This window comes from Carassius auratus, chromosome 6 (assembly GCF_003368295.1).
Source record: "Carassius auratus strain Wakin chromosome 6, ASM336829v1, whole genome shotgun sequence".
In the NCBI taxonomy this organism is placed as follows: Eukaryota; Metazoa; Chordata; class Actinopteri; order Cypriniformes; family Cyprinidae; genus Carassius; species Carassius auratus.
Window position 1 is genome coordinate 25174579 of NC_039248.1, and position 20664 is coordinate 25195242.

At 34.4% G+C, this 20664-nt stretch overlaps 1 protein-coding gene across 4 annotated transcripts in view; it reads left to right on the forward strand.

Moving 5' to 3' along the window:
* LOC113103459 (uncharacterized) overlaps positions 1 to 20516 on the forward strand; it is a 33625-nt gene extending 13109 nt beyond the window's left edge. The window contains exons 23-76 of one of the 4 annotated variants that reach the window (XM_026265981.1): positions 531 to 602; positions 682 to 768; positions 875 to 1021; positions 1983 to 2086; positions 2505 to 2679; positions 2768 to 2944; positions 3026 to 3108; positions 3370 to 3418; positions 3539 to 3628; positions 3982 to 4077; positions 4630 to 4701; positions 4790 to 4876; positions 5063 to 5209; positions 5428 to 5594; positions 5688 to 5808; positions 6581 to 6681; positions 6799 to 6907; positions 7043 to 7219; positions 7299 to 7381; positions 7644 to 7692; positions 7812 to 7901; positions 8289 to 8384; positions 8931 to 9002; positions 9091 to 9177; positions 9345 to 9491; positions 9715 to 9881; positions 9975 to 10095; positions 10867 to 10967; positions 11085 to 11193; positions 11329 to 11505; positions 11587 to 11669; positions 11934 to 11982; positions 12103 to 12192; positions 12570 to 12665; positions 13218 to 13289; positions 13378 to 13464; positions 13571 to 13717; positions 13941 to 14107; positions 14201 to 14321; positions 15057 to 15157; positions 15275 to 15383; positions 15519 to 15695; positions 15774 to 15856; positions 16130 to 16178; positions 16269 to 16358; positions 16451 to 16546; positions 16987 to 17058; positions 17180 to 17266; positions 17487 to 17633; positions 17745 to 17884; positions 17970 to 18101; positions 18516 to 18624; positions 18913 to 18962; positions 19110 to 20516. In XM_026265981.1, coding sequence (XP_026121766.1) covers positions 531 to 602; positions 682 to 768; positions 875 to 1021; positions 1983 to 2086; positions 2505 to 2679; positions 2768 to 2944; positions 3026 to 3108; positions 3370 to 3418; positions 3539 to 3628; positions 3982 to 4077; positions 4630 to 4701; positions 4790 to 4876; positions 5063 to 5209; positions 5428 to 5594; positions 5688 to 5808; positions 6581 to 6681; positions 6799 to 6907; positions 7043 to 7219; positions 7299 to 7381; positions 7644 to 7692; positions 7812 to 7901; positions 8289 to 8384; positions 8931 to 9002; positions 9091 to 9177; positions 9345 to 9491; positions 9715 to 9881; positions 9975 to 10095; positions 10867 to 10967; positions 11085 to 11193; positions 11329 to 11505; positions 11587 to 11669; positions 11934 to 11982; positions 12103 to 12192; positions 12570 to 12665; positions 13218 to 13289; positions 13378 to 13464; positions 13571 to 13717; positions 13941 to 14107; positions 14201 to 14321; positions 15057 to 15157; positions 15275 to 15383; positions 15519 to 15695; positions 15774 to 15856; positions 16130 to 16178; positions 16269 to 16358; positions 16451 to 16546; positions 16987 to 17058; positions 17180 to 17266; positions 17487 to 17633; positions 17745 to 17884; positions 17970 to 18101; positions 18516 to 18624; positions 18913 to 18962; positions 19110 to 19137 — 5742 coding nt within the window. In that variant the 3' untranslated portion in view covers positions 19138 to 20516. Of the gene's footprint in view, positions 1 to 530; positions 603 to 681; positions 769 to 874; positions 1022 to 1982; positions 2087 to 2504; positions 2680 to 2767; positions 2945 to 3025; positions 3109 to 3369; positions 3419 to 3538; positions 3629 to 3981; positions 4078 to 4629; positions 4702 to 4789; positions 4877 to 5062; positions 5210 to 5427; positions 5595 to 5687; positions 5809 to 6580; positions 6682 to 6798; positions 6908 to 7042; positions 7220 to 7298; positions 7382 to 7643; positions 7693 to 7811; positions 7902 to 8288; positions 8385 to 8930; positions 9003 to 9090; positions 9178 to 9344; positions 9492 to 9714; positions 9882 to 9974; positions 10096 to 10866; positions 10968 to 11084; positions 11194 to 11328; positions 11506 to 11586; positions 11670 to 11933; positions 11983 to 12102; positions 12193 to 12569; positions 12666 to 13217; positions 13290 to 13377; positions 13465 to 13570; positions 13718 to 13940; positions 14108 to 14200; positions 14322 to 15056; positions 15158 to 15274; positions 15384 to 15518; positions 15696 to 15773; positions 15857 to 16129; positions 16179 to 16268; positions 16359 to 16450; positions 16547 to 16986; positions 17059 to 17179; positions 17267 to 17486; positions 17634 to 17744; positions 17885 to 17969; positions 18102 to 18515; positions 18625 to 18912; positions 18963 to 19109 lie in introns of those variants that run through there. The other 3 variants (XM_026265982.1, XR_003291579.1, XM_026265983.1) reach the window with 3 other exon arrangements.
* The last annotated feature ends 148 nt before the right edge of the window (positions 20517 to 20664 follow it).

The following is a 20664-nucleotide window of genomic DNA, read 5'->3' on the forward strand; positions in this document are numbered from 1 at the left end:
CAGTAAAGACATACATAATGTTGCAAAAGATTTCTAATTCAAATAAATCCTGTTCCTTTGTACTTTATAGTAACCGAAGATTGCTGACTAAAATGTATCACAGATTCCACAAAAATATGGATATAGTTTTTAACATTGATAATAATAACAAATGTTTCTTAAGCGGTAAAATCAGTATGATTTCTAAAGGATCATGCGCCATCCAAGACTGGATCTTGCATTACAGGATTAAATTAGATTGTTTAAATATATTAAAATGCAAAACCGTTATTTTTAAAATGGTAATAATATGTCACAATAGTATTGCTTGTATTGTGTTTTTGTTAAAAAAATAATAATAATTCTGACTTTGTGAGCATAAAACACTTCCCAAAATCTAAAACAATTTGGACAAACCTCATACCATTGAACTGTAGTGTATTCCAACAACCGTCGGAGAAAAATCTGAAACAAAGTTGAACACTGAAATGAAACATGTCTGAAATGTGTCCGAGTTGTTCTCTTAAATCTTAATGTCTCTGTGTGTTTAGTTGAAGAAGAGTGGAAAGGATCCTAAAGTTGGTGCTGAGCTGATCTTGAGAGGAACTTCTCGTAGAACCACAGTAAGAAGCTGTTTTTGCTGTCGAATTGTGTGTGGATACAGTTGGCTTTCCTCTTCTTCACTGACACTGTGTGATGTAGGTCTCTGACCGCACCAGCTCTCCCCAGTGGGACGAAGCATTTCACTTCCTGGTTCGAGATCCATTGAATGAAGACCTTGTCGTGAAGGTAAGAGAATGCAAACAGCACTTTTCTGTTATACAACTGTAGTGTTTGGCTTGCAACGCACCTTAGAACCTGACCTTAACCTTTCTACCTCACTCTTTCTCTTCAGTTGTCCCACAACTGGGACTTCTCTCTGGGATCTGTGGTGATTCCCATCAAAGAGCTGCTCTCTGAACCAGATCTGATGCTGGACCAGTGGCTGGATCTGGATGGAGCGTCACCCCAGAGTCAGATTCTGCTCAGAGCTCAGCTGAAGGTAAAACACACACACAGACACAAAAAGTCTCTTCTGCTTACCATTTATCTGATCAAAAATACAGTAAAAATAGTAATATTGTGACATATTATTACAATTTAAAATAATGGTTTTCTATTTCAATATATTCTATAATGTAATTTATTTTTGTGATACAAAGCTTAATTTTCAGCTGCCATTATTCTAACTTATTACTATCCATTGTTTTTTTATGATGAATATGAAGTTCAAAAGAACAGCATTTATTTGAAATTGAACACTTTTAAAACATTATAAACTTCTTTACTCTCACTTTTGATCAATTTAATGCATGAATTCCTGAATAAAAGTATTAATTAAAAAAAAAAAAAAATGAAACCGAATTTTTTTATATTCCATCAACAGATATTCATTCTTGTTTTAAGCAGAAACTCATTTCATTTAGTTCACAGAAAACTTGTTTCTCAGAAAACAATGACCTTTTTTGCATCTTAAATAAATGTGTCTTGATTTAAGGATGTTTAGATATTTGTATTGGAATACAGTAATATAGAAGATATTCCGTTTTTGCAGTGCATGCAAGATTTAATTCCATGACTGTATGAATTTAAGCCTTAAATTGTAGAAGGGTGAATAAAGAAGACCTTTTTTAAAAATGGCAGAAACCCTTTAATCATAACCATTTTATTCAGTTTCACAAATAAACAAGACTTCTGTGTCATGTCGCTTCTCATGTAAAGGCATCTTGATTTAAGAATTATTCAAATTATTCATTAAAATTATTTTCTTTAATTGATCTTAAAAAAGTTTTTTTTATCAAAAAAAAAAAAAAGATCTAGCAACCTGTACATTCTGCAAAATATCCTTTAAAAATAAGTTTTCAAATAGAAGACAATACAGTTTGATCAGAAGTGCTTGAAGATGGTTTAAACTGTGCCTTTGAAGTATTTTGTACTTGATGTGTTGTGATCTTATGTTGTAGATTCTTTGCCCTAAAGAGACGGAGAGCTCTGAAGACCATGAGGAGCCAAAACATCCGAAAGCGTCCAGTTTTAAAAGAAAACCGGAGGAGGAATTAGTGCAGAAGTGAGAGGAGGAGAATTTCAAATCATAGAGTTCCTCAAACATTTCTTTATTAATCATATTTAATGAACAGTGCCTTAAACTGAAGTTCCTAATTAAAATAAATAGATCTGCAGAACTGACAACTGATATTTCATTTATAATTTCTCTTAAAAATGTATGTTGAAACCCATCAACTGTTAATAATAATAGTAAGAATTAGTAATAATTGTAAGTGTGTAACAAGTAACAAGCAAGTGTGGTTGTTCATTGGTTGTAGTTGAAATGAAGTGTATTTATGGATATTTATTGATTGATGTTAAAGAGGAACAATGTTTCCTGTTCATATCGTTGCATGTTATGTATCTTCTGTGGCCATATAAGAGTGAAAAGACAATAAACTTACTTTGATTTTGACTTTGAGGTGTGTGTCTGTTTTTTGGGGGGGGTTTAGGTCTAGTATTGAGGAGGTCCCACCATCTCCTGTAAGCAGGACCTCCTCTGTGTCAGTCCCAGAAGAAGAGGAAGTCCCTGAGGTCACGGAGGTCCCAGAAGTTTCCAGTTCAGATGACCTTCGACCCTTGCACACCAGCCCTGACCCCAGCTTTGGTGCCAAGGTGAGGAATGTTCAGATGGATGGTGGACTGTTTATATGGCTTATAAATGCAAATATAGCAACACAGTGGGGTGATTTGATGTTTTTAGGGTGTGCTCCGCCTCCACCTGCTGGAAGCTCAGGATCTGGTAGCGAAGGACAACATGATGGGAGGGATGGTGAAGGGGAAGAGCGACCCGTACGTCAAGATTCATATCGGAGACACAACCTTTAAGAGTCATGTGATCAAGGAGAACCTCAACCCCACCTGGAACGAGATGTATGAGGTGGGTTTAGGTCTTTAGAGGTTTAGTTGATGTTAAAAATGTTTTTTAAAAATAATATCATGTAATCAATGCTTTTTCCAGCTGGTTCTGACTTCCAGCTCGACCTCTGATGTCCTTGTGGAGGTTTTCGACAAGGATATGGACAAAGATGACTTTTTAGGGAGGTATGTGTGTCGATATTGCTAACTAAAACTATATAAAAAATCTTTGTTCATTGAAGTTAAGCTGAAATCAAATTTAAATATTAAACTAGAAATGTTGCCTTAATACATTTAGCCTAAAATAACTTAATAAAAACAAATGGAAATATGTATAAATATAAAAGCTAATTTGTTACCATTTATGACTACTGTGTTGTATGTCTGATGTAATGCTGGTCCATGTCATGTAATACATGTTTGCTTATGAATGTTGCTTGGCCACAGGGTGAAGATCAGCTTACAGGAGATCATTCAGTCTCAGCTGACTGACGAAGTGAGTGATTCATCACTAATATCTTTCCTCATTCTCTTCAAAGTTCTAATTTTGAGCAATTTAGACATATTGATTTTTTCTTTTTGCAAGTTTCATTGTGTTTTTCTTTCTTTGTGTCAGTGGTTTTCTCTGAGTGATGTCAAACACGGCCAGGTTCACATGATTCTGGAGTGGCTTCCCACAGTCACACAACCTGACAGACTACAACAGGTGTTATATTATATTATATTATATTATATTATATTATATTATATTATATTATATTATATTATATTATATTATATTATATTATATTATATTATATTATGCAGATTTATGAATGATTTATGTTTTTGAGTTTAAAAATGAGTTTGGTCTGTATGCAATCCATCTAGATGATCAGAGTAAAGTGTTTTATTTGGTGATTTAATTTAATGTCAGATCAGGTTACATGATTTTAAAACTTAATAATCAAAAATATTATTTGAATTCATTTTTTTATTTATTAGTATGTTTAATGTGAATGTATTTCACGCCGTTTATTTTGGTGTTAGAATCTCTTTTCTTTGTTTATTCACGTGCAGGCGCTGCAGTTACAGTCCGAGCATTCGTACCAGAACAAATCTGTGCCATCAGCAGCTCTGTTCTTCATTCTCTTGGAGAGAGCTCATGACCTGCCGGTGTGTCTCTTATACACATGAACCCACACAAATACAGTTATGCTATATTAGATGGAGCTGTCTTAATACTAGAGCTTGACTGATATATTGTTTTGCTGATATTATTGGCCGATATAAGCCTTTCGCCGATATATCGGTATAGGCGAATATACTGCCGATATAATTTTTTTTTTTTTACAGAACATATAATGCAGATAAAATTTTATTGAATTAAAGTTGAATACACTTCAACTTTACTGCTCAGTGCACTGATGTCAGACTCATTTTGGATAGTAAAGTGTATTGTTAAATTGTTAAATGCCCTGCCTCCATTAGATATCTCTGTCATGTTTGATCACCACATTTGAGTAATCATAGCAAGAAATTTTTATGTATATATATTCTGTTTATGTATATACTGCATTCTATATATAGAGTCAAATGTTTGGACAAACGAATGGGAACAGTGTCCAAACTTTTGACTGGTACTGTATATATTCAGTCCATAATATCGGTATTGGCCCAAAAAACCCAATATCGGTTGGACTCTACTTAATACTGTCATGTGTGCAGCTGAAGAAGAGTGGAAAGGAGCCTAAAGCTGCTGCAGAGCTGGTGTTGGGAGACATTTCCCATAAAACCAAGGTGGGAATTTGTGCCTTTTGTGAAGAATCAGTGTAGTGTCAATTTCTGACCCTTAATAAAAGCAACTTCTTTGATGTTCTTTTTAAAGGTGTGTGATCGCTCCACGTCTCCTGAGTGGAGTGAAGCTTTTCACTTCCTGCTTCATAACCCAAAAGAGGAGATTCTTATTATAAAGGTAAAATAGATGGAGTTTTGATATTTTGATATTTAGGTAGTCGACATGATATAATCAATGTTTTAAACATTATGAACACATAATGCATTAAAACCCCTTATATATGTCATAATAAAAGTTCCTAATGGATTTGATCTTAGGGTTAGGGTTAGGGTTATGTTCATCTTTTCTCTCCTTTCCTCACAGCTTTCAAGTGACTTTGAGCAGCCCTTAGGCTCAGTGGTTCTACCAATCAGAGAGCTGCTTTCAAAACCAGATCTACTGATGGACCAGTGGTTGAGTCTGGATGGAGCAGGTCCTGACACTCAGATTCTTCTAAGGGCACAGCTTAAGGTCCAACAATGATTCTTATTGCTTTCTCTAAACTGTAATAGGATTAACTTACTATTGGACATTTTTTTTAATTGTCCTTTCAGTTCTAAAAAACAGTACATATATATTGTATAAGGATCTCCCGTAATTAGTTTCATGTTGATTAGTTTTATGTTGGTGTGTCAAACTGAGACCAGCAGACATTTGTAAATATGTAAATTACACTTGTTTCATATCAGATTTTGGACTCAAGATTGGATACAAGTGTCCTTCATCGTAAAAAGCCTGTTGTTGAAAAAGAGCATTCAGTGGGTGAACAGCACAAAGAAAAAGCTCCAGTCGCTGTTGAACTCTCACAAGCTGCAGTCAGTAAAGTGTCCGAGAAGAAAACACCACCAACAAAAGGGTTCGATTGTTTTGTTATAATTACAGATTTATTAAAAATAATTTTGCTTTATTTTGAGAACTAAAGCAGACTGCTTGTGTTTGTGATGAACAGGGTGAGTGAACTGGCAGCCTCTACTTTACCACTTCCTGAAGAACATCAGAAACAAACAGACACCCATGATATAGATGACCATCACACGCCATCTGTACCCAAAACACAGCCTGCCCCTGAGGTTAGTTTGTGTGTACAGCATCATTTACTTAAAGATTTGATTTTAATTCATTAATAATTTATATATAATATATTATTTTTAATTAATGAAAAATTTATTATTATTTTAATCATAAAGGCATTGTTTCTATTTTAATTTATTTAATGATATTATAAATTATTTATTAAATTATGTTAAATCATTAAACTTATTAAATTATTAGCCTACATTTTATTTACTAAATTAATAAAAAAAAAAAAATCAAGTTTTTGGTCACACTTTATATTAGGTGGAAGAGCCCTGCAAGGGCCTTAAATTCAGATCCTAGTCCGGCCCGTGTCCAACAACTTATCAGAATTATCGGCCCTTTTCTTATAAAACAGCATAAAAGAATGTTTAAACATAGAGGGCCTTATTTTAACGATCTAAACGCAAAGTGTAAAGTGCATGGTACAGGTGCACTCAGGGCGTGTCCAAATCCACTTTTGCTATTTTAGCAACGGAAAAACGGTCCATGCGTCGGGGCGGATCACTATTTACATGGCGGAATTTGTTGGCGGAAAAGCTGAACACTTTTCAAGCGAAGAAACTGATTTGCTCGTGCGCAAAGTTAAAGTGCACGAGCAGATCATCTGCGGAACAAGCAGGAATCCACCAAAGCTCTGCGCGATGAGTCAGTTAATATATATGTGTGTGTAATTGTTTATTTAATTGTTTTAGGTTTAGTTAACTTTGTAGCTTACTTAACTTGTAGATAACTATAATAACTCTGATTATATCTTGTCATTTACAGGATCTCAGTAAAGTTCCTGATTTCACTCCCAGTGAAGGTGGATACATGAAACCAGTCAAAACCTTTGGATCAGCCCACGAAGAGCAAAAACCAGAAGAGCAGTGAGTTCAAGATTTGATATAACCCTGATTTAGCTTTCATTAACATCATAAGATATTATTATTACTCATAATAATGAAGGGCCATCATGTAAAGAATGATTTCTTCATGTTTAACAGGTCTCACAAGAAGGTTTCCCCCAGTGCTCCTGCAGAGGAGACAAAAGTCAGTAGTTCTACAGACGTTCGACCCCAACAGACCCGCCATGACCCCAGCTTTGGCACCAAGGTGAGTGGTACACTTCTGGATCATTTAGCTTCCTAGATCAGGATACCTTTTCTAAGGATGCTGGAACATGTCTTGCTTGGCAGGATGACTTCAGTATTCTTCTGATGTTATGATTATTTCATGTCTGTCCCACAGGGGGTGCTGCGTATCCATCTTTTGGAAGCTCAGGATCTGGTAGCGAAGGACAACATGATGGGAGGGATGGTGAAGGGGAAGAGCGACCCGTACGTCAAGATTCATATCGGAGACACAACCTTTAAGAGTCATGTGATCAAGGAGAACCTCAACCCCACCTGGAACGAGATGTATGAGGTGGGTTTAGGTCTTTAGAGGTTTAGTTGATGTTAAAATGTTTTTAAGAATAATATCATGTAATCAATGCTTTTTCCAGCTGGTTCTGACCTCCAGCTCGACCTCTGATGTCCTTGTGGAGGTTTTCGACAAGGATATGGACAAAGATGACTTTTTAGGGAGGTATGTGTGTCGATATTGCTAACTAAAACTATATAAAAATCTTTGTGTTCATTGAAGTTAAGCTGAAATCAAATTTAAATATTAAACTAGAAATGTTGCCTTAATACATTTAGCCTAAAATAACTTAATAAAAACAAACTGAAATATGTATAAATATAAAAGCTAATTTATCAGCATTTATGATTACTGTGTTGTATGTCTGATGTAATGCTGGTCCATGTCATGTAATACATGTTTGCATATGAATGTTGCTTGGCCACAGGGTGAAGATCAGCTTACAGGAGATCATTCAGTCTCAGCTGACTGACGAAGTGAGTGATTCATCACTAACATCTTTCCTCATTCTCTTCAAAGTTCTCATTTTGAGCAATTAAGACATATTGATTTTTTCATTTTGCAAGTTTCATTGTGTTTTCTTTCTTTGTGTCAGTGGTTTTCTCTGAGTGATGTCAAACACGGCCAGGTTCACATGATTCTGGAGTGGCTTCCCACAGTCACACAACCTGACAGACTACAACAGGTGTTATATTATATTATATTATATTATATTATATTATATTATATTATATTATATTATATTATATTATATTATATTATATTATATTATATTATATTATATTATATTATATTATGCAGATTTATGAATGATTTATGTTTTTGAGTTTTAAAATGAGTTTGGTCAGTATGCAATCCATCTAGATGATCAGAGTAAAGTGTTTTATTTGGTGATTTAATTTAATGTCAGATCAGGATACATAGTTAGATTTTGATGTCATGATTTTAAAACTTAATAATCAAAAATATTATTTGAATTCATTTTTTTATTTATTAGTATGTTTAATGTGAATGTATTTTACGCTGTTTATTTTGGTGTTAGAATCTCTTTTCTTTGTTTATTCACGTGCAGGTGCTGCAGTTACAGTCTGAGCATTCGTACCAGAACAAATCTGTGCCATCAGCAGCTCTGTTCTTCATTCTCTTGGAGAGAGCTCATGACCTGCCGGTGTGTCTCTTATACACATGAACCCACACAAATACAGTTATGCTATATTAGATGGAGCTGTCTTAATACTAGAGCTTGACTGATATATTGTTTTGCTGATATTATCGGCCGATATAAGCCTGTCGCCGATATATCGGTTCAGCGAATATACTGCCGATATGATTTTTTTAAAGAACATATAATGCAGATATAATTGAATTGAATTAAAGTTGAATAAACTTCAACTTTACTGCTCAGTGCACTGATGTCAAACTCATTTTGGATAGTAAAGTGTATTGTTAAATTGTTAAATGCCCTGCCTCCATTAGATATCTGTGTCACATTTGATCACCACATTTGAGTAATCATAGCAAGAAATTTTTATGTATATATATTCTGTTTATGTATATACTGCATTCTATATATAGAGTCAAATGTTTGGACAAATGAATGGGAACAGTGTCCAAACTTTTGACTGGTACTGTACTATATTTAATCCATAATGTCGGTATTGGCCCAAAAAACCCAATATTGGTTGGGCTCTACTTAATACTGTCATGTGTGCAGCTGAAGAAGAGTGGAAAGGAGCCTAAAGCTGCTGCAGAGCTGCTGTTGGGAGACATTTCCCATAAAACCAAGGTGGGAATTTGTGCCTTTTGTGAAGAATCAGTGTAGTGTCAGTTTCTGACCCTTAATAAAAGCAACTTCTTTGCTGTTCTTTTTAAAGGTGTGTGATCGCTCCACGTCTCCTGAGTGGAGTGAAGCTTTTCACTTCCTGCTACATAACCCAAAAGAGGGGATTCTTATTATAAAGGTAAAATAGATGGAGTTTTGATATTTACATATTTAGGAAGTCGACATGATATAATCAATGTTTTAAACATAATGGACACATTATGCATCAAAACTCCTTATATATGTCATAATAAATATTCCTAATGTATTTGATCTTTGTTCTTCTTTTCTCTCCTTTCCTCGTAGCTTTCAAGTGACTTTGAGCAGCCCTTAGGCTCAGTGGTTCTACCAATCAGAGAGCTGCTTTCAAAACCAGATCTACTGATGGACCAGTGGTTGAGTCTGGATGGAGCAGGTCCTGACACTCAGATTCTTCTAAGGGCACAGCTTAAGGTCCAACAATGATTCTTATTGCTTTCTCTAAACAGTAATAGGATTAACTTACTAATGGACTTTTTCAAATTGTCATTTCAGTTATAAAAAAATATATATATATATTGTGTATGTATCTCTTGCAATTATGTATCTCTTGCATCTTGATTAGATTCATGTTTGTGTGTCAAACTGAGACCAGCAGACATTTGTAAATATGTAAATTACACTTGTTTCATATCAGATTTTGGACTCAAGATTGGATACAAGTGTCCTTCATCGTAAAAAGCCTGTTGTTGAAGAAGAGCATTCAGTGGGTGAACAGCACAAAGAAAAAGCTCCAGTCGCTGTTGAACTCTCACAAGCTGCAGTCAGTAAAGTGTCCGAGAAGAAAACACCACCAACAAAAGGGTTCGATTGTTTTGTTATAATTACAGATTTATTAAAAGTAATGTAGCTTTATTTTGAGAACTAAAGCAGACTGCTTGTGTTTGTGATGAACAGGGTGAGCGAACTGGCAGCCTCTACTTTACCACTTCCTGAAGAACATCAGAAACAAACAGACACCCATGATATAGATGACCATCACACGCCATCTGTACCCAAAACACAGCCTGCCCCTGAGGTTAGTTTGTGTGTACATCATCATTTACTTAAAGATTTGATTTTAATTCATTAATAATTTATATATAATATATTATTTTTAATTAATGAAAAATGTATTATTATTTTAATCATAAAGTCATTGTTTCTATTTTAATTTATTTAATGATATCATAAATTATTTATTAAATTATGTTAAATCATTAAACTTATTAAATTATTAGCCTACATTTTATTTACTAAATTAATTTAAAGAAAAAATCAAGTTTTTGGTCACACTTTATATTAGGTGGAAGAGCCCTGAAAGGGCCTTAAATTCAGATCCTAGTCCGGCCCGTGTCCAACAACTTATCAGAATTATCGGCCCTTTTCTTATAAAACAGCATAAAAGAATGTTTAAACATAGAGGGCCTTATTTTAACGATCTAAACGCAAAGTGTAAAGCGCATGGTACAGGTGCACTCAGGGCATGTCCAAATCCACTTTTGCTATTTTAGCAACGGAAAAACGGTCCATGCGTCGGGGCGGATCACTATTTACATGGCGGAATTTGTTGGCGGAAAAGCTGAACACTTTTCAAGCGAAGAAACTGATTTGCTCGTGCGCAAAGTTAAAGTGCACGAGCAGATCATCTGCGGAACAAGCAGGAATCCACCAAAGCTCTGCGCGATGAGTCAGTTAATATATATGTGTGTGTAATTGTTTATTTAATTGTTTTAGTTGTAGTTAACTTTGTAGTTTAGTTAACTTGTAGATAACTATAATAACTCTGATTATATCTTGTCATTTACAGGATCTCAGTAAAGTTCCTGATTTCACTCCCAGTGAAGGTGGATACATGAAACCAGTCAAAACCTTTGGATCAGCCCACGAAGAGCAAAAACCAGAAGAGCAGTGAGTTCAAGATTTGATATAACCCTGATTTAGCTTTCATTAACATCATAAGATATTATTATTACTCATAATAATGAAGGGCCATCATGTAAAGAATGATTTCTTCATGTTTAACAGGTCTCACAAGAAGGTTTCCCCCAGTGCTCCTGCAGAGGAGACAAAAGTCAGTAGTTCTACAGACGTTCGACCCCAACAGACCCGCCATGACCCCAGCTTTGGCACCAAGGTGAGTGGTACACTTCTGGCTCATTTAGCTTCCTAGATCAGGATACCTTTTCTAAGGATGCTGGAACATGTCCTGCTTGGCAGGATGACTTCAGTATTCTTCTGATGTTATGATTGTTTCATGTCTGTCCCACAGGGGGTGCTGCGTATCCATCTTTTGGAAGCTCAGGATCTGGTAGCGAAGGACAACATGATGGGAGGGATGGTGAAGGGGAAGAGCGACCCGTACGTCAAGATTCATATCGGAGACACAACCTTTAAGAGTCATGTGATCAAGGAGAACCTCAACCCCACCTGGAACGAGATGTATGAGGTGGGTTTAGGTCTTTAGAGGTTTAGTTGATGTTAAAAATGTTTTTTAAAAATAATATCATGTAATCAATGCTTTTTCCAGCTGGTTCTGACCTCCAGCTCGACCTCTGATGTCCTTGTGGAGGTTTTCGACAAGGATATGGACAAAGATGACTTTTTAGGGAGGTATGTGTGTCGATATTGCTAACTAAAACTATATAAAAAATCTTTTCTGTTCATTGAAGTTAAGCTGAAATCAAATTTAAATATTAAACTAGAAATGTTGCCTTAATACATTTAGCCTAAAATAACTTAAAAAAAACAAACGGAAATATGTATAAATATAAAAGCTAATTTGTTACCATTTATGACTACTGTGTTGTATGTCTGATGTAATGCTGGTCCATGTCATGTAACACATGTTTGCATATGAATGTTGCTTGGCCACAGGGTGAAGATCAGCTTACAGGAGATCATTCAGTCTCAGCTGACTGACGAAGTGAGTGATTCATCACTAATATCTTTCCTCATTCTCTTCAAAGTTCTAATTTTGAGCAATTTAGACATATTGATTTTTTCTTTTTGCAAGTTTCATTGTGTTTTTCTTTCTTTGTGTCAGTGGTTTTCTCTGAGTGATGTCAAACACGGCCAGGTTCACATGATTCTGGAGTGGCTTCCCACAGTCACACAACCTGACAGACTACAACAGGTGTTATATTATATTATATTATATTATATTATATTATATTATATTATATTATATTATATTATATTATATTATATTATATTATATTATATTATATTATATTATATTATATTATGAATGATTTATGTTTTTGAGTTTAAAAATGAGTTTGGTCTGTATGCAATCCATCTAGATGATCAGAGTAAAGTGTTTTATTTGGTGATTTAATTTAATGTCAGATCAGGATACATAGTTAGATTTTGATGTCATGATTTTAAACTTAATAATCAAAAATATTATTTAAAATTCTTTTTTTTTTTTATTAGTATGTTTAATGTGAATGTATTTTATGCCGTTTATTTTGGTGTTAGAATCTCTTTTCTTTGTTTATTCACGTGCAGGTGCTGCAGTTACAGTCCGAGCATTCGTACCAGAACAAATCTGTGCCATCAGCAGCTCTGTTCTTCATTCTCTTGGAGAGAGCTCATGACCTGCCGGTGTGTCTCTTATACACATGAACCCACACAAATACAGTTATGTTATATTAGATGGAGCTGTCTTAATACTAGAGCTTGACTGATATATTGTTTTGCTGATATTATCGGCCGATATAAGCCTTTCGCCGATATATCGGTTCAGCGAATATACTGCCGATAATTGTTTTTTTTAAAGAACATATAATGCAGATATAATTGAATTGAATTAAAGTTGAATAAACTTTAACTTTACTGCTCAGTGCACTGATGTCAAACTCATTTTGGATAGTAAAGTGTATTGTTAAATTGTTAAATTAGATATTAATTAGATATCTCCATTAGATATCTCTGTCACGTCTCTGTTTGATCACCACATTTGAGTAATCATAGCAAGAAATTTTTATGTATATATATTCTGTTTATGTATATACAGTATTCTATATATAGAGTCAAATGTTTGGACAAACGAATGGGAACAGTGTCCCAATTTTTTTATATTTAATCCATAATATCGGTATTGGCCCCAAAAAACCAATATCGGTTGGACTCTACTTAATACTGTCATGTGTGCAGCTGAAGAAGAGTGGAAAGGAGCCTAAAGCTGCTGCAGAGCTGCTGTTGGGTGACATTTCCCATAAAAGCAAGGTGGGAATTTGTGCCTTTTGTGAAGAATCAGTGTAGAGTCAGTTTCTGACCCTTAATAAAAGCAACTTCTTTGCTGTTCTTTTTAAAGGTGTGTGAGCGCTCCACGTCTCCTGAGTGGAGTGAAGCTTTTCACTTCCTGCTTCATAACCCAGAAGAGGAGATTCTTATTATAAAGGTAAAATAGATGGAGTTTTGATATTTAGATATTTAGGTAGTCGACATGATATAATCAATGTTTTAAACATTATGGACACATAATCTTTTCTCTCCTTTCCTCGCAGCTTTCAAGTGACTTTGAGCAGCCCTTAGGCTCAGTGGTTCTACCAATCAGAGAGCTGCTTTCAAAGCCAGATCTACTGATGGACCAGTGGTTGAGTCTGGATGGAGCAGGTCCTGACACTCAGATTCTTCTGAGGGCACAGCTTAAGGTCCAACAATGATTCTTATTGCTTTCTCTAAACAGTAATAGGATTAACTTACTAATGGACTTTTTCAAATTTTCATTTCAGTTATAAAAAAATATATATATATATTGTGTATGTATCTCTTGCAATTATGTATCTCTTGCATCTTGATTAGATTCATGTTGGTGTGTCAAACTGAGACCAGCAGACATTTGTAAATATATAAATTACACTTGTTTCATATCAGATTTTGGACTCAAGATTGGATACAAGTGTCCTTCATCGTAAAAAGCCTGTTGTTGAAGAAGAGCATTCAGTGGGTGAACAGCACAAAGAAAAAGCTCCAGTCGCTGTTGAACTCTCACAAGCTGCAGTCAGTAAAGTGTCCGAGAAGAAAACACCACCAACAAAAGGGTTCGATTGTTTTTTTATAATTACAGATTCATTAAAAGTAATTTTGCCTTGTTTTGAGAACTAAACCAGACTGCTTGTGTTTGTGATGAACAGGGTGAGTGAACTGGCAGCCTCTACTTTACCACTTCCTGAAGAACATCAGAAACAAACAGACACCCATGATATAGATGACCATCACACGCCATCTGTACCCAAAACACAGCCTGCCCCTGAGGTTAGTTTGTGTGTACAGCATCATTTACTTAAAGATTTGATTTTAATTCATTATTCATTTATTAAATATAATATTTTATTTTAAATTAATTAAAATCTATAATTATTTTAATCATAATGTCATTATTTCTATTTTAATTAATTTAATATTTTTTTAATTAAATTATAAATTATTAAACTTATTAAATTATTACATTTTATTTATTACATTAATTTAATTATTTTAATTTATTTAATTCAAAATGTTGGTCTTTATACCAACTTTATACACTTTATATTAGGTTGCATTAACTACTATGTATTTATATTTAAATTAATCATTTAATACGATGCACTTATTGCGTACATATATATTTTTTTATTATTAGTATTATTTAGTATTATTTTTAAATACTTGCATGTTTTTTATTTAAATTATTAAATATGGCACAATAAACATTATTGTTTTGTTGAAAATTAATGGTGGTCATATTTTTTATTTTATTTTCTATGGATTTTACTTGTGTTCATTTAGTTTAATTGAAGCACTATTATAGTTTTTAATGACTAATTTTAATTATTGTACATTTTAGTTTTTATTTGAGTAAATACAATAATAACGTTTTTAAAATATTTGATTTTGAGTAAACAAAATAATTTTTATTGTTTATTTAATTGTTTTAGTTGTAGTTAACTTTGTAGTTTAGTTAACTTGTAGATAACTATAATAACTCTGATTATATCTTGTCATTTACAGGATCTCAGTAAAGTTCCTGATTTCACTCCCAGTGAAGGTGGATACATGAAACCAGTCAAAACCTTTGGATCAGCCCACGAAGAGCAAAAACCAGAAGAGCAGTGAGTTCAAGATTTGATATAACCCTGATTTAGCTTTCATTAACATCATAAGATATTATTATTACTTATAATAATGAAGGGCCATCATGTAAAGAATGATTTCTTCATGTTTAACAGGTCTCACAAGAAGGTTTCCCCCAGTGCTCCTGCAGAGGAGACAAAAGTCAGTAGTTCTACAGACGTTCGACCCCAACAGACCCGCCATGACCCCAGCTTTGGCACCAAGGTGAGTGGTACACTTCTGGCTCATTTAGCTTCCTAGATCAGGATACCATTTCTAAGGATGCTGGAACATGTCCTGCTTGGCAGGATGACTTCAGTATTCTTCTGATGTTATGATTGTTCCATGTCTGTCCCACAGGGGGTGCTGCGTATCCATCTTTTGGAAGCTCAGGATCTGGTAGCGAAGGACAACATGATGGGAGGGATGGTGAAGGGGAAGAGCGACCCGTACGTCAAGATTCATATCGGAGACACAACCTTTAAGAGTCATGTGATCAAGGAGAACCTCAACCCCACCTGGAACGAGATGTATGAGGTGGGAAGGCTTGGAAATGTAGTTCGGACAAAACAAGGTTTCGCAGAAATGTCTGTAATGGCTATGATTTTTTACTAGATGATTGTGAGTCCTGATCATAATCTAGACGTGAAGTTTGAGGTCTATGATAAGGATTTTGAATCCGATGATTTCCTTGGAAGGTTAGTACATTTACAACTACCTTTACTCATTATAGCACCAAAACCAGATTTCTTGCTTTATTACTTAATTTTGGGGGACAACTAGACACATTTGCCATCCATTTCATATATATCATGGTAGTAAAAAAAGCCAAACAATTTTTGCTGTTGATTTTGGTATGAAATATGCACCAGATAAATCTTCATGAAATTTACATTTAAAAAAAAAACACTTTATTTCAGATGCTATATTCATAAAATAAATGACGTTTCACTTTGTCTTCATGTGTTCAGGTTCAAGCTCAAACTCGGACATATCATCAGTTCTCAGTACAATGATGAAGTGAGTATTAAGATACTCTAGAGGCTCTGGTTTGTAAGATCATAACACAATCAGCACATGAACCTGTCCCCGCTGCCTTTTCTTTTCCAGTGGTTTACTCTGAATGATATAAAACACGGTCGAGTCCATTTGGTCCTGGAATGGCTTCCCACCTCAACACAGCGGGATAGATTGGATCAAGTCAGTTTGTCATGAAAGCACACAGAGTCTGTTGGTTGTTATATACAGTATATATATAGAAAATTGACATAATATTACTATTTTTTTACTAGGTAATGAAGATGCAAAGCTCTCAGACCTACGAGAACAAGTCTGTGCCGTCAGCAGCGCTGTTGTTTATTCACTTAGAAAGAGCTCATGATCTTCCTGTGAGTCTGTGTACTTCTGCACACGAGCAGTATCCTATCATTTATAGAGACTGCATTGGAAAAAATCTATTTCTAGTCAATGCTAAATAAAGTAGAATATGTTTGAATTTGTTTCCATGTTTCAATATTTTAAGCTATTTAAAAAATGTATTTGTGTATGTATAATAATTTATATGTATATATAATATATAACATAAAATTACATATATTTTATATTATACATACTTTTATATATTTGTATTAATTATGTATATCACTATATGTATATTTATTATACTTTATTAAGTATTTCACCGACTATAAATGATCTTTATTAATTAAATATTTTGGAATTTGTTTTTTTATATAATTTGTTTTTTTTATTTATATATATATATATATATATATATATGTATATATAATTATAAGGTGTCATTAATTCTTGATGTTTAAATGTCTAGATGAAGAAAAGTGGAAAGGAACCCAAAGCTGCTGCTGAACTTGTTCTTGGAGGAGCCTCCTATAAAACCAAGGCAGGAGACTTTTAGCTATAGTAGTAATCATGCAGTCTTATCAAAAGTTAGGTTATGTATAATTTATTTGTAATATTTTAATATATTTAAAGGATTTTTTTCTGTGCTCTGGCATTTAAAGGTGTGTGATCGCTCCTCTTCTCCTTGCTGGAATGAAGCATTTGACTTTCTGGTTTATGACCCCAAAAAAGACATACTTGTCATTAAGGTGAGGATATTTTAGTCTGAAATGCAGTTAATACTATTCTGTGAAGATTGCATGCATTAAATTATGCACTGAATAATAATCAACTAATATTCAGCAGCTGCAGTATATGATTGTATATATTTAAACTTGTCATTACTGTATACACCTTAGTGTCCTTCATGTTAAGTACACACTTCACTCTCGTTCAGTCTCTCATTTGATTTACTCTCATTCTGAGCAGCTCTCAAGCGCCTGGGACCAACCCATGGGCAGTTTGGTTCTTCCAATCAGAGAGCTGCTTTCAAAACCAGATCTACTGATGGACCAATGGCTCGATCTGGATGGAGCTTCACCAAAGAGCCAGATCCTACTCAGGGCACAGCTGAAGGTTAGACAGCTTGAGCTATCTACACTCATTTTGATTGGTTTGTTTAGTCACTCAGCCAAGAAATAGTATCACAATGCTGTAGATATAATCAACATTTTTTCTTTTATCCAGATCTTGGATTCAAAAATGGCTGCTTTAGTGGCCATGGGTTCAGGTCCAGTGTTGAGTAATAAACAGGCGGCCAAAACAGGTCAGATCAAAATCTCCCTCTCCTTCCAGAAGAAGCTGACAGTGATCATCCATGCATGCAGGTCTGGTGTGATTAGAAACCCTTTTGACTCATTGAAGTTTAGAAGTCTTCTCTGTAAGTCTGAAGTTTGTGTTTTTGTGTTTCAGGGCTCTGGTTACATCATCTAAGGACAGCTTAGACACCTACGTCTCCCTCATTCTGCTGCCGGATAAAAGCAAGGCCACCAAAAGAAAGACGGCTGTGAAGAAGAAAAATCTGAACCCTGAGTTCAATGAAAGGTTTGTGTGTGCGTGTGTGTGTCACTCATGAATAAGAGAGATTTAAGTGGGTTGTGATCAAGTTCTGTGAACTATGTACTATGGTAATACCTTACTTTTGTTTTGGAGCAATACATTGGAGATTTTCTTTATCATAAACTAAATGTTTGCATTTAAGCATCTTTTGCCCTCGGTGCATTGCGCAGAGTTTTTCAGGGAGGTTTCTTGAAGCGTCTTGGAGACGTTGCCGCAGTTCTTCTGGTTTTAGTCTGCTGTTGTCTGACTCCTTGTGCAAACCAAATCTTCATCTTCAAACAGTGCACTGTTAAATCTCTTTTGATCTTTATGTTCTGAAATGTGTGAAGTGGTTTCAGATGAGTTTTTATCAGACCCTGACCCAGTGAGTGTGTCATAATCTACAATGTTGTTCTGTAGGTTTGAGTTTGATATGAGTGTGGAGGACGCCCAGAGACGAGAGCTCAGCGTTTGTGTGAAGAACGCATCCTCGTCCTTCATGAGTCGAGACAAAGACGTGATCGGCCAGGTCAGTCTGCCTGGGCTCACTTCAGCTCTACAGGAATATACTGTACTGCAAAAAAACTCAAATCTATGTGCACAAAATTGTGACTTGTTTTGAGAGAATTTATCTTGAATTATAAGTTACTTTTATGTTTTGTAGTAAATGTTATAAATATTTTACTGTTTATAATTTTATAATATGATTATTTGGATTTTACAGTTATTTATATTACTAATATTTAATTTAAATATCACACTTAAATGTCATTTTACAGATGTTAGTGTTTCATTTCTTGTTGATTTATTCTTGTAGGTGCAGATAGACCTGGGACATGTTGATATAGTCTCTGGAGTCACAGAATGGTGAGTTTTTCTCCTTGTAATACACAAACATGCAAATATTTTCTCTGAGCAACAATTTCCAATGTAATTTTGTTCTGATTATCTGTTGAAAGACAATTTTTATTTTTGGATGAATTGTTCCTTAAATAGTTTTTCTTTCTCGGTCAGGTTTGATCTGAAAGAAGAGCAGAACTAGCAGCCAGCGTTTAACCTCTTCCTGAAGTTCTTCAGGTTAACTTTGCTGTCACGTATCGCTGCCAGTGCTTCCCTTCCACCTGTTTTTATAACTTCACAAACACACACATATTTCTTTCCTCCATCTTTTGATCAACAGATGGTTTTTGAGTGACAAGATTATATGATATGATTGAGCTAAGTGATTTGAACATATTACTGCATTGACAAATCAACTTTAGAGTATTACATCAGAACTGATATATCAATTTTTGATATCTGTATAATTCAGTATCAGACGACTGAATGTTAACCGTATGGACATTTACAGAGATGTTGAGCAGGTGTCTGGAAAGAGTCTCGTCTTCATGTGCAGATTGCAGGACGTTGCATTTGTTTAAGTTCAGAAGGAAAAGGATGTTTTTTAAAAAATGTAACCCAAAGAAATATTTCTTTTACTTTATTGAAAATGAAAGGATACATTACTAGGTCTAAATGTACAAATTTATGAAGTATTATAATTGACAGAAATTTGTGCACCAAAAATATAAAGTGGTGTTATTTAGACAGTCTACAAATGACCACCTAAAAACTATTTAAGATATTTAATGTGCCATGTATTGTGTTGCATTTGGATGAATAGCTGCTGTTAACAACATCCATGTGGCTTGTGCAACTTCTGTCGTCCATTGTGATGATAAATATCTAGAAACTCAATTTTTTTGGCTAGAAATATGACTTTAACATTTGCATGTTTGATTTTAGGCCTTAAAAAAAAGGGTTAGGGTTAGGGTTATTTTGTGGTCATTTTTATTTGCAGTCATTTATGTTACCATTTATGACAGTCTATATAGGGTTACCAAACTTGTAAAAACCTTGAAACAACAGAATTTAAATTAATTTCCAGGCTTAATCTACAATGTTAAAGTCTCAGTTATTTCTAAAGGGAGTATACATTTCTGGTTGAGACACTGAGTTTCAGAGTCATATTGAATCCAATGCACTGAGCTGCATTTAGAGCTCAGGCTCTACTTTTCTTTTTCTCTTTAGAGATTTTGTACTCCATGTGTGGTTGTATAAATCACTTCCTTCCAAGGATTGGTACCCAGGTTACAAATGAAACTCCAGAAATATCTAAAATGATTTGAATGATACTTCACTAATAGTTGGATACCGTGATAATGAACAACTGTAAAAGTTGTGGAAATTCATTAGTTAAAAGGGTGGGAACCTTATATAAGAGCTAGTACAAAAGCAAATGCTTTTGCTAAACTTTGTTTACATTTTCATGATTTTTCATGTTTATAATATACTTAATCTAGAACTACCATTCAAAGGTTTGAGGTCAGCAAGATGTTTTAAATACTTTTATTCAGCGAAGACAAATTTAATTGATCAAAGGTGACGTTTATAACTTTACCAAATATTTTTATTTCAAATAAATTCTGTTCTTTTGAACTTTCTTTTCATCTAAGAATCATAAAATAAACATTTTACTGTATTTTTGATTAAATAAATGCAATACTGGTAAGAATCAGAGACTTAAAAT